The 13282-nt window shown below is 38.7% G+C and overlaps 1 protein-coding gene across 1 annotated transcript in view; it reads right to left on the minus strand.

The window, feature by feature from the left end:
• The window catches only part of BRWD1 (bromodomain and WD repeat domain containing 1), a 109785-nt gene that overhangs the window by 36112 nt on the left and 60391 nt on the right, over window positions 1-13282 (minus strand). The window contains exons 21-23 of the mRNA XM_081819706.1: window positions 10050-10181; window positions 3464-3558; window positions 1553-1754 (exon numbers count right to left, since the gene is read on the minus strand). Of these exons, the coding sequence (XP_081675832.1) occupies window positions 1553-1754; window positions 3464-3558; window positions 10050-10181 (429 nt within the window). The remainder of the gene's footprint in view (window positions 1-1552; window positions 1755-3463; window positions 3559-10049; window positions 10182-13282) is intronic.

The following is a 13282-nucleotide window of genomic DNA, read 5'->3' on the forward strand; positions in this document are numbered from 1 at the left end:
CCCCCACCATTCCAGCAACCCTCAGTTTGTTTCCTGAGATTAAGAAGTCCTCATATCAGTGAGGTCATATGATACATGTCTTTCTCTGATTGACTTATTTCGCTCAGCATAACACCCTCCAGCTCCATCCACGTCGTTGCAAATAGCAAGATCTCATTCCTTTTGATGGCTGCATAATATTCCATTGTATATATATATACCATATCTTCTTTATCCATTCATCTGTCGATGGACATCTTGGCTCTTTCCACAGTTTGGCTACTGTGGACATTGCTGCTATATAATTAGTTTTTAAATAGCATACATATTTGGTTCCTTAACATACACAGGAACGTATCACTTGTGAAAGCATTGTAGATTTACCTAGGACTTTTCTAGCATCTCCTGAATTTCTCATAGATTCTTCCTAACACTTTACATCCTACAGAGAAGGGGCCTAATTTCCAACCTAAATCCTCTTCAACAGACAGCCTCTCTACAGACACACCCTTCTGAATTTCACCATGAACTAATCATCACAGAGTCTCCTCTTGATTTGAGGTTTTAAAACTGGTGATTTTAAAACATGACCAAACTTTGATTCTCCTCCTCTCCTCTTCAAGAGGTGCAGCCACATCTCCACTGGAGGGTGGGCTGGAAGTGCTTCTAACAAAGAGAAGATAAAACAGAAGTAACGAGAGGCTTCGAAGACTAGGCTGTCACAAGCATTAGGGTTCACCCCCTGCTTACACCTCAGGATCACTTGCTCTAGGGAAAATCAGCCACCATGTCCTGCAGATGCTCAAGCAGCACTATGGAGGGGCCCATGTGGTTAGCAACTGAGTCCACCAGCCAACTGCCCAATGAATAAGCTTCAAAGAAGATCAGCCAGCTTCAGTCAAACCTTCAGACAGCTGCCAACTCCAGCCAATGTGATAATTGCAACCCTGTGAGCCAAAAATCACCTAGCTAATCAGCCCTCAAATTCCCAATTCATCAAAACATGAGTATATGTTTGTAGTTTTAGGGAGCTAAATTTCAGGGTCATCTGTTACACAGCAATAGAGAACGAGTACAAGGACGTGGCATCTTTAAATAATGGCCACCACCTGCACGACACAAGCACTGTGCATATGATAAGGAGTAGGCACAATTAGGAGGAGTGTGTGAACATGCCAAATGAAAGAGAACATATCAGATGCATCTGGGAAACATGGCAACAGCAGATGAAATAAGAAAAAGTGTCTTAAAATGCCCTGAAGCACATTTCTGGTGTTGAAATTAACGGGAGAAAATAAAGAGTTATGGTGGGATTCTGAGCGAAACAGGGCTCCCCCTTTAAGTGTCAAAGTGGGGAAGGAGTCGGTGCCAAGGCCAATTTGCGGCAGATTCGACAGAGAAGCCTTCATAATAAGAGCAGCTTTTCCAAATATAAATTCCATTTTACATTTGAGTCTTGATGACTTAATAGTGCCAAAAGAATGTAAAAGCTCCAATTTCCCAAAGATTTTTAATTTCTAAATATGGACAGAAACACCTCTATAAAAAGTGTAAATAAATGTTTTTAAAGATATACCTCTTTTACCTCTTTTTTAGGCTTATTGTCTTTCTTTTTCTTTCGTCTCCTTTTTGGAGGAGATAAATTCTCAGTAGACATTTCATCCTCTGAACTACTGCAAAAACGGGTAACTCGCCGACGTGATGACGTCCGTAGAGGTGGCTGCAGGTTGATGCCTGCGTCAGCAGTCCAATCAGAATATCGAGATGACGAGTCACTGGCAAAGGAAAACAGCGTAAGTTGCAGGGAACCAGAATCTAAGCCCTGAGAGCAAATCAGTCACCTAACATTAAGAGAAGAGATGAAGAGGGAAGGAAGGAAGGATCCTGGGAAGATTTAACTTGAACAATCTGCCTTCACCATCAGCGAATACTGAAATGACCAGAGATTATGAGAAAGAGAGAAACCTTCACTGGAAATGAGGGAAAGGATGTAAGCCTGAGGAACTTTTTTAAAAGTATAATATAGAGGAGACCTCGTGGAAGGCAACATTTAGAGCCAACCAACGGTTCCCCTTTCAGAAGATGGAGTGTAGTTATGAAAACAGAAGAGATCACACAGAGCCATTAAGAGTAGGCCCCCCCTACCCACCCCGAGTGAGAGGTGGCTCAGGAATAGACTAGAAATTTTAACCAGAATGAAAAACCATCTGTGAACAGACTGAGAAGCCCAAGGAAAACAAAGCCACAACAAATAGAAAGCTGTAAGCGGTCAGAGCTTCTTGCCAAGAAGGGGACCTTTCCCTGATACGACAGAAGGTCCACGAGAGGAACTGGGCCTAGCCCACCCCAGAGCAGAAGCAGAGTCAAACAGAAAACTAGATCCAGAAAACGAGGCCCCTGCCCACTACTAGCTTCAGCAAATACAGAAAAGGATGACAAAGGGCTCTACTGGGCCATCACTGGCCAACCACATACCTCTCAGGCTCAATAAAACACACTCACACTAACACATTTCCAAGAGCTGTTTATTATAAAAAGAGCTATTTAGAAAAATTTTAAGAGCACCTGCTTTGTATAATAAAACTCAAGAAAAGTTGAATTAAAAGACAATAATTATATAGAGAGAAAGCAGAACAGTGGTTGCCAGGGGATGGGGGTGTGAAGTGGAGAATCACTGTTTAATGAGTATACAGTTTCAGTTTTGCATCGAGCTCCGGAGACTGGGTGCAAGACAATATGAATGTACTTAACACTACTGAAATATACAGTTAACACTGGTTAAGAGAGTAAATTTTATTATGTCTGTTTCATAATTAAAAAGGAATTTATTAAAAAAAAAAAAAAAGGTGTTCTAAAAATCACTCCAGCTCCTAATCATAATGGAATAAAAGAAGTTAAGAAAGGATACAGGGAGTACAGTATGGTGGTTTAGACAAGCACAGGACCAATGGAAACAGAAGATACTTTGAGTCGTATTTGGAAGGGGCACCTTCCTAGATGTGGTGATGGATATGTTTGTGAAAAGAGAAAGAGGTCCAGGTTTCTGGCTTGAGCATCTGCCAAAGGTGAAGTTGACATTTATTTACCAAGAGGAGGAATAGATATTAACATCTTGGTCAACCCATGAAATTTGGATACCAAAACTAAGCAAAAGGTCAACACGTGCATTAACTAATAATAAAGAGAACGATGGTCTTACCACATATACTTTGGATACTACTCTTTATAAATGCAGCCCAAGACTAGACTGATATTTTGAGTACACACACCCTACGTCCTGCTGGCTCAAATGTTTACAGTCAAAAATACCCAAAATATTTTCTATAGAACTAGCTGTTAATCTGGTTTTCTCCTGCTTTTAAATGTACTAAACAGTCAGTTGTCCCACAGACGTGAGCTCTCACATCTTGAATGCCACCCGAGTCCCACTGCATCCAAGCCTATGACTAAACTGCTGAAAAGATGGAACAAGGAAAACAGGTACCTCGAACTCTCGCTGTCACTCTCACTTCTTCGATCACTCCTCCACTCTTCTTCTTCAGAAGAACAAGAGCCTTCACTCTGATCACAGGAAGTCTCCTATTGGCCAGGGGGTGGGGGGGTGGGGGGGGTGGGTAGATAAAATAAAAATCCTGATCTTGGAGATTAAGTAACACAAGTCAAGAAAAACTGCACTTCGTCCTAATCATCTTAGGCCATCGGGCAAGAAACAGAATTAAATGGACTTAAAAAAACAAAAGGTAAATGTCTTTACTAGATTATTTTTTTTATCAAGGCACAAGGCACCAGAGTCTAAGGCTTAGCCAGCCCTTCTCTGAGTGAAGTTCATAAAAAGCCAATGTGAATGTTCTCAAGTGTACTGTTGGACTCAGGCCATCGTGATACAGGTATGCAATGGGATCTCATCGTTCTACTTCCATCCCCTATGACTGATGTTGCGCATCTTTCCGTGTGATCTATAGATATTCTCTAATGACGTGTCAGGCATTTTGCTGATTCTTAAATTGGATTTTTTTTCTTATGAATGTGTTTTAAGAATTCATGGTATGTTTTAAATACAAGCCCTTTATCAGATAGGAGCTCTACAAGTATTTTCTCCCAGTCAATAGGCTTGCCTTTCATTTTCTTTTTTTTTTTTTTTTTTAAAGATTTTATTTATTTATTTGAGAGAGAGAATGAGAGAGAGCATGAGAAGGGGGAGGGTCAGAGGGAGGAGCAGGGAGCCTGATGCGGGACTCGATCCCTGGACTCCAGGATCATGACCTGAGCCGAAGGCAGTCGCTTAACCAACTGAGCCACCCAGGCGCCCTGCCTTTCATTTTCTTAACAGTATCTTTCCCAGAGCAGATTTTAATTTCTTTTTTTTTTTTTTTAAAGATTTTATTTATTTATTTGACAGAGACAGACAGAAGAGCACAAGCAGAGGGAGTGGCAGAGGGAGAGGGAGAAGCAGGCTCTGCACTGAGCAGGGAACCCGATGCGGGACTTGATCCCAGGACCCTGAGATCATGACCTGAGCCGAAGGCAGACGCTTAACCATCTGAGCCACCCAGGCGCCCCAGATTTTAATTTCAATGAAGTCTAGCTTGTCACGTTTTTCTTTAATGGATCACGCTTTTGGTATTCTATCTAAAAAGTCACTGCCCAAGGTCCCCTACATTTTATTGTTTGCTATCTTCTGGAAATTTCAGTTTTGCGTTTTATATTAAGTTTATGATCCATTTTGAGTTAATTTTTGTGAGAAGACTCTCTCTAGATTTTTTTTTTTTTAACATGTGGATATCCAGTCGTTCCAACACCATTTGTTGAAAAACCTATGTTTTCTCCATTGAGTTGTCTTTGCTCCTTTGTCAAACACTACTTGACCATATACAAAAAAAAAAAAAATTTTTTTAAGTCAATAAAGGGGAGAGAACGGAACAAACAACTTTTTGAGTCCCACAGAGCTAACGGTTGCAATCCACTTTAAGTTCTGGCCATGGATCCCAGGCAGGTACTTTTAAACTGAGACAGGACCTTTTCCTGTAACAGCATTTACGTTAAGAGCTTTGATAATGGATAATGAAAATGTCAGTGAGATCCAAAACTCTAAAGACAAAATCTCAAGTTAACATCTACTTTTGGGGGCGTCTGGGTGACTCAGTCAGTTACGCGTCTGCCTTCGGCTCAGGTCATGATCTCAGGGTCCTGGGATCGAGTCTCGCATCGGGCTCTCTGCTTAGTGGGAGTCCGCTTCTCCCTCTCAGTCTCCCTCTGTGCTCTCAATCTCTCTCTCTAATAAATAAATAAAATCCTTTAAAAAAATCTACTTTTGTTTACTTCATTTGAATAGGCAAAATGTAAAGTCAACATACTCTACAAACTGTTTCTCAAAATGTGAGCCCAACACTATTCCACAAGTACAGATTCTAGGCCTAGCACAACAGAACTACTAAACAGGAGTGTGCTTCTCATGCTCAAATGGACTTTTTCTTAAATCACAGTAATAAAAACAAACTCTTCAAAGCTACTACCTAGAAACCATACACCCTATGAAATGTCATATATGTCTTACCCCAACTCTCCAAACACTTCTGTTAACAGAGGCAGAATTAAGAAAACTAACAACACTAAGTTTCAGAGACTTCTGATTTAACTTGCCTATGAAGGCAGCATGTATCTACTTGAAACTTTGAGTTACTTTTCTTAAAAAAAAAAAAAAAAAGAAGAGAAGAAGAAATCTCTAAAATTACACAAGCTTCAACCCCACACAACTTGGATCTACCCTGCCTATGAGTATTGTATTGTCTCCCAGGTCCCTACCTGTATATTACTAGCTCTTCATCTATAGGGACACCCAAGGCTAAGAAAAGTAAAGTAACATGCCTGGGGTCACAGGAGGGTAAGTGCAGGAACTGGAATTAAAAATCTGGCTAACTAGAAAGCCCTTAAAGTTTTTCTACCATCAGTATTTTCCAAACCAAAATGGAATGGAACCAACATGCCATATACCCAATGCCACAATCTCTATCCTGCTGCCATACACATACATGCACACACCCCATCTCCACCCAGCCACAAGAGATATCCCCCCACTCCCCCTCACCTCACTGCAACAACACAGGCGAATGAATATCGATGGAAGTAAAACCAACTACACCAAAACACAAAACTGTGACTTTTAAAAAAATTTTAAGATTTTATTTATTTATGTGTCAGAGAGAGAGAGAGCACAAGCAGGGGGAGCGGCAGGCAGAGCAGTAGAGAGAGAAGCAGGCTCCCCGGCGAGCAAGGAGCCCGATGCGGGACTCGATCCCAGGACCCTGAGATCATGACCTGAGCCGAAGGCAGACACTTAACGACTGAGCCACCCAGGTGTCCCAAAATTATGATTTATTTTAAAAGGTCAAGTGGATTTAACATTCCGTATTATCTATGTTTGCATTAGTTTAAAAAGTTCCCCATTACTTAAAACACACCAAATTAACAGATATAAAGACAAAAATTGTAAGAGTCATACCAGTGATGATTTAAAAAGGAAAAAAATCTATAATCAATCCTGGTATTTCAACAAGAACATAAGAAAATAAGCATTCGTTGATATCCCCTTGGCAAAATAAAATATATGTGTATACTGTAGACACCTAAAATAAAGCATCTTACTTAATGTGAAAGTGGTAGACATGTGTCCACCAACAGGAATACGGACCATCATCTCCACTACTATTCAGCAGTGTGCTGGAAGAATTGAGCAATGCAATTAGAGAAATCAATGAGAGGTACAAAAATTAGGGGTAAAACTATCTGTACAGGGCACCTGGGTGGCTCAGTTGGTTAAGCGACTGCCTTCGGCTCAGGTCATGATCCTGGAGTCCCGGTATCAAGTCCCACATCGGGCTCCCTGCTCAGCAGGGAGTCTGCCTCTCCCTCTGACCCTACCCCTCTTGTGTTCTCTCTCTCATCCTCTCTCTCTCTCGCTCTCAAATAAATAAAAAAAAAATCTTTAAAAAAAAAACGAAAAACAAAACTATCTGTACAAAGGAGAAGGTACCTGAAAAACCTCAGAGAATTCAATGATAAAATTAACCCAACAATTCAGGAACACAGCAGGATGTGTAAAAAATTAAATCTACTGAAATCAGAAGCCTTCATCTACGCCAAGTAATAACTACTTAGGGGCCATAATGGCAAAAAACACCCAGCACCTTACAAACTACAGATTAATCCCTAGTTATTAAGAACGTTTTAAAAAGGCAGGGGAGTGTGTTTGGGTGGCTCAGTTGGTTAAGCGTCCAACTCTTGATTTCGGCTCAGGTCATGATCTCAGGGTTGTGAGATCAAGCCCCGCATCAGGCTCCATGCTGGGCAAGGAGCCTGCTTAAGATTCGCTCTCTCCCTCTGCCCCATCCCCACCCACCCCCAAAAAAAGATAAAAATTGGTGGACACATGTCTACCACTTTCACATTAAGTAAGATGTTTTATTTTAGGGGAGAGGGGAGAGGCCAAAAACATGATAGAGAAATGACCAAAAGACATAAATACACAGTGCATAAAGATTAAAAAAAACCACTCTAAATATATGAAGAGATGTTCAACAACTTCACACGTAATATGAAAAAGTAAAAATAAAACTATTCTGTGAAATAAACCAAAGACAAAAGGACAAATACTGCATGATTCCACTGACAGGAGTCCCTAGAATAGGCAAATTTATAGAGAGACAGAAAGTAAAAGAAAGGCTAGCAGGGACGGAGAAGGCAAATAGAGAGTCAGTGTTTAATGAGTACAGAGTGTCTGGGATGATGAGAGAGTGCTAGAAACATACAGTGGTGATGGCTGCACACACTGTAGGTGTAGTTAATGCCAATGAACTGTATACAGAGAAACAGTTAAAATGATAAATTTTGTTATATGTATTTTACGACACTAAAAGAACAGCCAAAACATACAAATAAAACTATACCAAGACACCATCTCTCACCCATTACACTGGCAAAAATTATCAAGTATAACACACTCCGTTGGCTAACAGGTGGGGAAACAGGCATTCCCAGGCGCCACTGCTAGGACGCCAGGTTGGAATCCTCCTTCAGCAGGAATTTTTTATCACTATCTCATACAACTCACAGGAATCTATCTTTGGACCCAGCAATCCCATTCCCAGGAAGGTACTCCCAAATCACATCTCCGACAGAACAATACATACAAAGACAAAAAGAATATTCATTGTGACACTATTTATGACAAAAACAGTGGAAATGTCGTAAATGCCCATAAGTAAGAGAGTGGTTAAATAAACTATTACAAGCCCACAATTACGCGTGATGCAACTCTTAAAAAACCATGGGGAAGATATTTAAGAACTGATATGGAGTGGGTTCAAGAATATTTTAAGTGAAAAAAGTCAAGGGCAAAAGAGCATCTATAGTATGCTCTACCTTGTGTACAAAAGGAGAAACAATAAAATACACACGTATGAAGAAAAAACACAGTAAGCATAAACCAGAATCTAGTGAGGATAGGTGGGAATGTTTATCATAATTACCCGAAACTATTAAGAAAGGGTTAAAACATGCTCGATTCACTATAAATAAGAAAATAATGTAAAAACAGTCTCATTACATAAAATCAGCTAAATTAATAGGCTGGTGATAATAGCAGCTAGTATTACTGGATATTAGGCACTGTTTTAAATACTTCACAATCAAATAAGTTCTCACATCTCTGAGAAACATATGTTACCACTGACTGCTTTTATAGATCTGGCCAGAGGCACAAAAAAGTTAAACAACTTGTCCGAGTGGGAGAATTTAGATTTAATCTCAAACCCTGTGCTGAACTACTACTTTAATGCTTTGTAACAGAATTAAATGAATTGTTTGTCCATCCATATGAAACATTTCAAACCTCAAAACATTACTGATTAGAAAATATTAACATTCTATTATTAAATTTTAAAGACTCTTTATAAAAATATTGGCTTGCCCCAAAAAATCAAAATGAAGACCCGTAATTCCATGTGATTATTCAAAGTCAAGCAAAGGGGTTAGAGAAAGGTTTAGATATGACAGCAAAAGCACAAGCAACTAAGTTAAAAAAAAAAAAAAAATCAACTGGATTTCATCAAACTTCATAAAACTTTTGTGCTTCAAAGGAAACAAACCATAAAAGAAGTGAAACGCCAGTGCCCTGAATGGGAAAAAATACGTGTACATCCTGTATCTGCAAAGGACTCATACCCAGAATAAAGAACTTTCACAGCAATAAAAAAAGACAACCAAACTGAAAAATGGGCAACAGATTTGCACAGACATTTCCCCAAGGACAGACAGGAAATAAGCACATGTTCCACATCATTAATCATTAGGGAAATGCAAATCAAAACCAGTGAGCTACCCCTTCACACCCACTAGGATGGCTAAAATCAAAAGTACAGACAATGCCAAGTGCTGATAAGGATGTGGTGAAACTGGAATCCTCACACATTACTGACGGGAATATAAAATAGTGCAGCTGCTTTGGAAAACCTTTTAGCAATTCCTCAAAAGATTAAATCATAAAGTTTCCACATGACCCAGCAAACGAACTCCTAGATAGATACCCAAATGAAATGATACCTTATGTTCAATCAAAAACCTATTTGTTAGTAAGCTGCATTATTCCTTAGAGCCAAAAACAAGTATAGATACATGTTACACATGGATCAACCTTGGAAACATTAGGCTAAGGGAAAAAAGCCAGTCACAAAATCATATTGTATGATTCCACTTATATAAAATGCCTAGAATAGGCCAATTCAACCCACAGAGACAGAAAGTGGTTGCCAGGAGCTGAGTGAGGTGGGCTGGGAAGTAACTGCAAATGAGTCTAAGATTTCGTTTTAGAGGCAATGAAAATATTTTGAAGTTAAATAGTAGTGATGATGGCACAATTCTGTTAATATACTAGAGCTACTGGATTATACACTTGTATGGTAAGTAGCTCAACAAAGCTGCTAAAAATTCATCCTAGTCTCTTGGCAAATTCAAAGGAAAGAATTAAGACAAGTTACTGAACATTACTTTATATAATTTAAAGTTACAAGACTCACATGTCTCATAGAGCTTGAAGATTCATTTCCAGAAGATAACTCAAGCCGGCCAAGATTTCTTCTACCATAATTTGGGTATTTGCGCCTGCATGTCCTCTGCCTAGACTGTGACAGCAAAACCACCGAGTCAGACTGAAACATAAACATGCAGACGAAAATCAACACCCAAATAAGTACAAGCATCAGCAAGATGGGCATTTTTTCAAATTCCAAAGGGAATTTAAGGCAAAAATAAAAAATAACAACAGTTCAAATACACACACACACACACATAAATTAAACTTGGCATTTTTACTTTTAAGGTACTTAGAAGACATGGTAAATGAGGCACATTAGATCAGCATTTTCCAAACTAAATTTTAAGTTAACTGTTTTGGCATTAATAATATAACAACAACCAACCCAAAAGAGATACCCCTTAGAATATATATCTTAGAAGTGAAAGTATATATTCGTATATTATGCTGTCACCAACATTAAGGAACAGAGGTACAGAGAAATATCTGAAATAATCCTCAAATATTAACCCCACTTATTTCCAGGTTTTAAATTTTTAGAAGATTTGTTTTCAGTACTTTTCAGCTCCACTTGAATTTTTAAAATGTATTTTATCAAAACAATCTTTAAAAAGCATCCAAATATAATACACTGCATTGTTTTTTAAAAGATTTTTTATTTATTTATTTGACAGAGAGAGACACACAGCAAGAGAGGGAACAAAGCAGGGGGAGTGGGAGAGGGAGAAGCAGGCCCCCCGCAGAGCAGGGAGCCCGATGCGGGGCTCGATCCCAGGACCCCGGGACCATGACCTGAGCCGAAGGCAGACGCTCAACAACTGAGCCACCCAGGCACCCTGGCTGCATTTTTTTTTTTTTTAAAGGGTGGAGGGAGCCTGCTATTCCTCAAACACCCAAGTTGTATGTGAAATCACTCAATGAAAGCACATATTCCTTGAATTGATATACAAATTAATTTTCACATCAGTGCCTTCTGTGTGATAATCACTGGTATCTATCTTATCATTTCAGTATGCCACTGGCTGCTTTTAAAATGAATTGCGCTTTCCTTAATTTGTCAGTACTGATTTTTGTTAAAACAAAAACTCCTATTAATGAGTTTCATGACTGAGATTTGTGAACACAGGTGGACCAAACTACCATTAAGGACAAGAAAATATCTCAAAATATACTTTTTTTTTTTTTTTTAAAGATTTTATTTATTTATTTGACAGAGAGAGACACAGTGAGAGAGGAGCACAAGCAGGGGGAGTGGAGGGAGGAGAGGCAGGCTTCCCGCCGAGCGGGGAGCCCGATGCGGGGCTCGATCCCAGAATGCTGGGATCATGACCTGAGCCGAAGGCAGGCGCCTAACGACTGAGCCACCCAGGCGCCCCTCAAAATACACTTTTTAAAAAATAAGTTTGAGGGCATCTATCTAATAAACCTATAAAGAACTGTAGGCCCAAGATAGGAAAAAGAGTGCAAACAACAAAAGAAAAACCTAGAATTTCACTCTGGAAGAGGAAGCTGACAGGTTGAACAGGTAAGCAAAACACTGACAGATTAAAACAGTTAGGCTAACAAAAAATTGCAATTCAGAGCCTCCTATGTGTGGGAGAACACTCTAGGCTTTGGCTATTTGATCAAAGGGTACTGCCTAGCCCTATCAGTAAACTACAGATGAACAGTAATCCAAAGGAACTATAGCCCCATCCCTGCTTGGATTAAGGCAATACAGGCTTGACAGTGGCCCTAGCAGCTTACCAGAAGCAAATGTAAAACTTCTCCAGGGGAAAAAATATCATCCTAGGCTTCCAATTATCTCTAACATTTAACATTCAGTCAAAACCACAGGTAACAAAGAAAATGTGATGGTAAAAAATGAGAAAAAAATCAACAAGCAATGGAAACAGGGGAACAAGATATTAAAATAATGAAATTATCAGACACGGATTTTTAAGAAATTAAAATAATGAGAACTTTAGCAGAAAACTGGAAGCCCTAAAAAAGGACTAAATAAAAATTCTGAACTGAGAAATACAGTAACTAAAACTAAGAACACAATGGGTTTAACATCAGATTACACACACAGCTAAACAGAACTAACAAGGTGAAATCGAGGTCAGAAAAAAAATTCAGAAAAGCAGACAGCAGCCTGACAAAAGGGAATCAGCAGTAAAAGTCTAATATACACGTAACTGCAGTGTCAGGAGGAGGGAAACATATACTATGCAAACACGAGCCAAAGGAAAGCTAGCATAGCTGTATAAAGAATTTTGAGAATAAAACATTACTAGAAATAAGGGGTTAAAATACTGAGAAAAGGTTCAATTCAGTAGGGAAAAAGGAAATTCTAAATGTGTACGTAACAAATAATACAGCTACAAACCATATAAAGAAAAACAAGTAGAAAGAGAGAAATCTACAAACATAATGAAATTTTCACACATATTACAGGTAGAAGTGCAACCATTCTGAAATGGCACGGGGCATAAACTACCAAGTGGAATATACACATATCCTATAATCCAAAAATTTCACTCCAAGGCATGTACTTAAAAGAAAAATGCACAGAGATACCAAGAGATATATACAAAATGTTGAAAGGAAAATTATGACTAATAGTCAAACATGAAAACAACCCAAATGTCCTTCAAGAAAAGACTAAGTAGCAGCATGTTCATCAAGGGAATACTATACAGCAATGAAAACAGATGGACTTCACCTACTCACCGCAACACAGATAAATCTCATCTAGCCAAATGACTAAGCCAGATACAAAAGATTGCATACTGCAGGATTCCACTTAGGTTAGTGTTTCTTGACATTTTTACAACATCACTACCCTACAGGAAACTCTGAACTTTTTCCTAATTTGCTCCCCCACAAAATGTAATGCCACAGACCTATGTGGTCAGTTTATGTATGTATATAACTGGGCTTTGTATATAAGATGGTTAAGTATAAAGCTTAGACTTTTTACTCAAAACAGGATTAAGAATCCTAATTTTTCAGTTAGAGATTAAACTGAAAACTTTAAAGCACTTCACATTTAGCTTTATAACTATTCCTTGAATTTTAATATAATTTAATTGCATAGACTATATCAAATAATATATCCAAATTAGAAAACTATGAATACATAAGGAACAGCAATGTAATCAAATTTTTAAAAATCTTCCAAAACTTATTCTTCCAGCAAAAGTAAGACAACTGAAAAAATTTATTAGTTTC

Source organism: Leptonychotes weddellii, chromosome 1, assembly GCF_054177405.1.
Source record: "Leptonychotes weddellii isolate Sample4059 chromosome 1, ASM5417740v2, whole genome shotgun sequence".
NCBI classification, from domain to species: domain Eukaryota; kingdom Metazoa; phylum Chordata; class Mammalia; order Carnivora; family Phocidae; genus Leptonychotes; species Leptonychotes weddellii.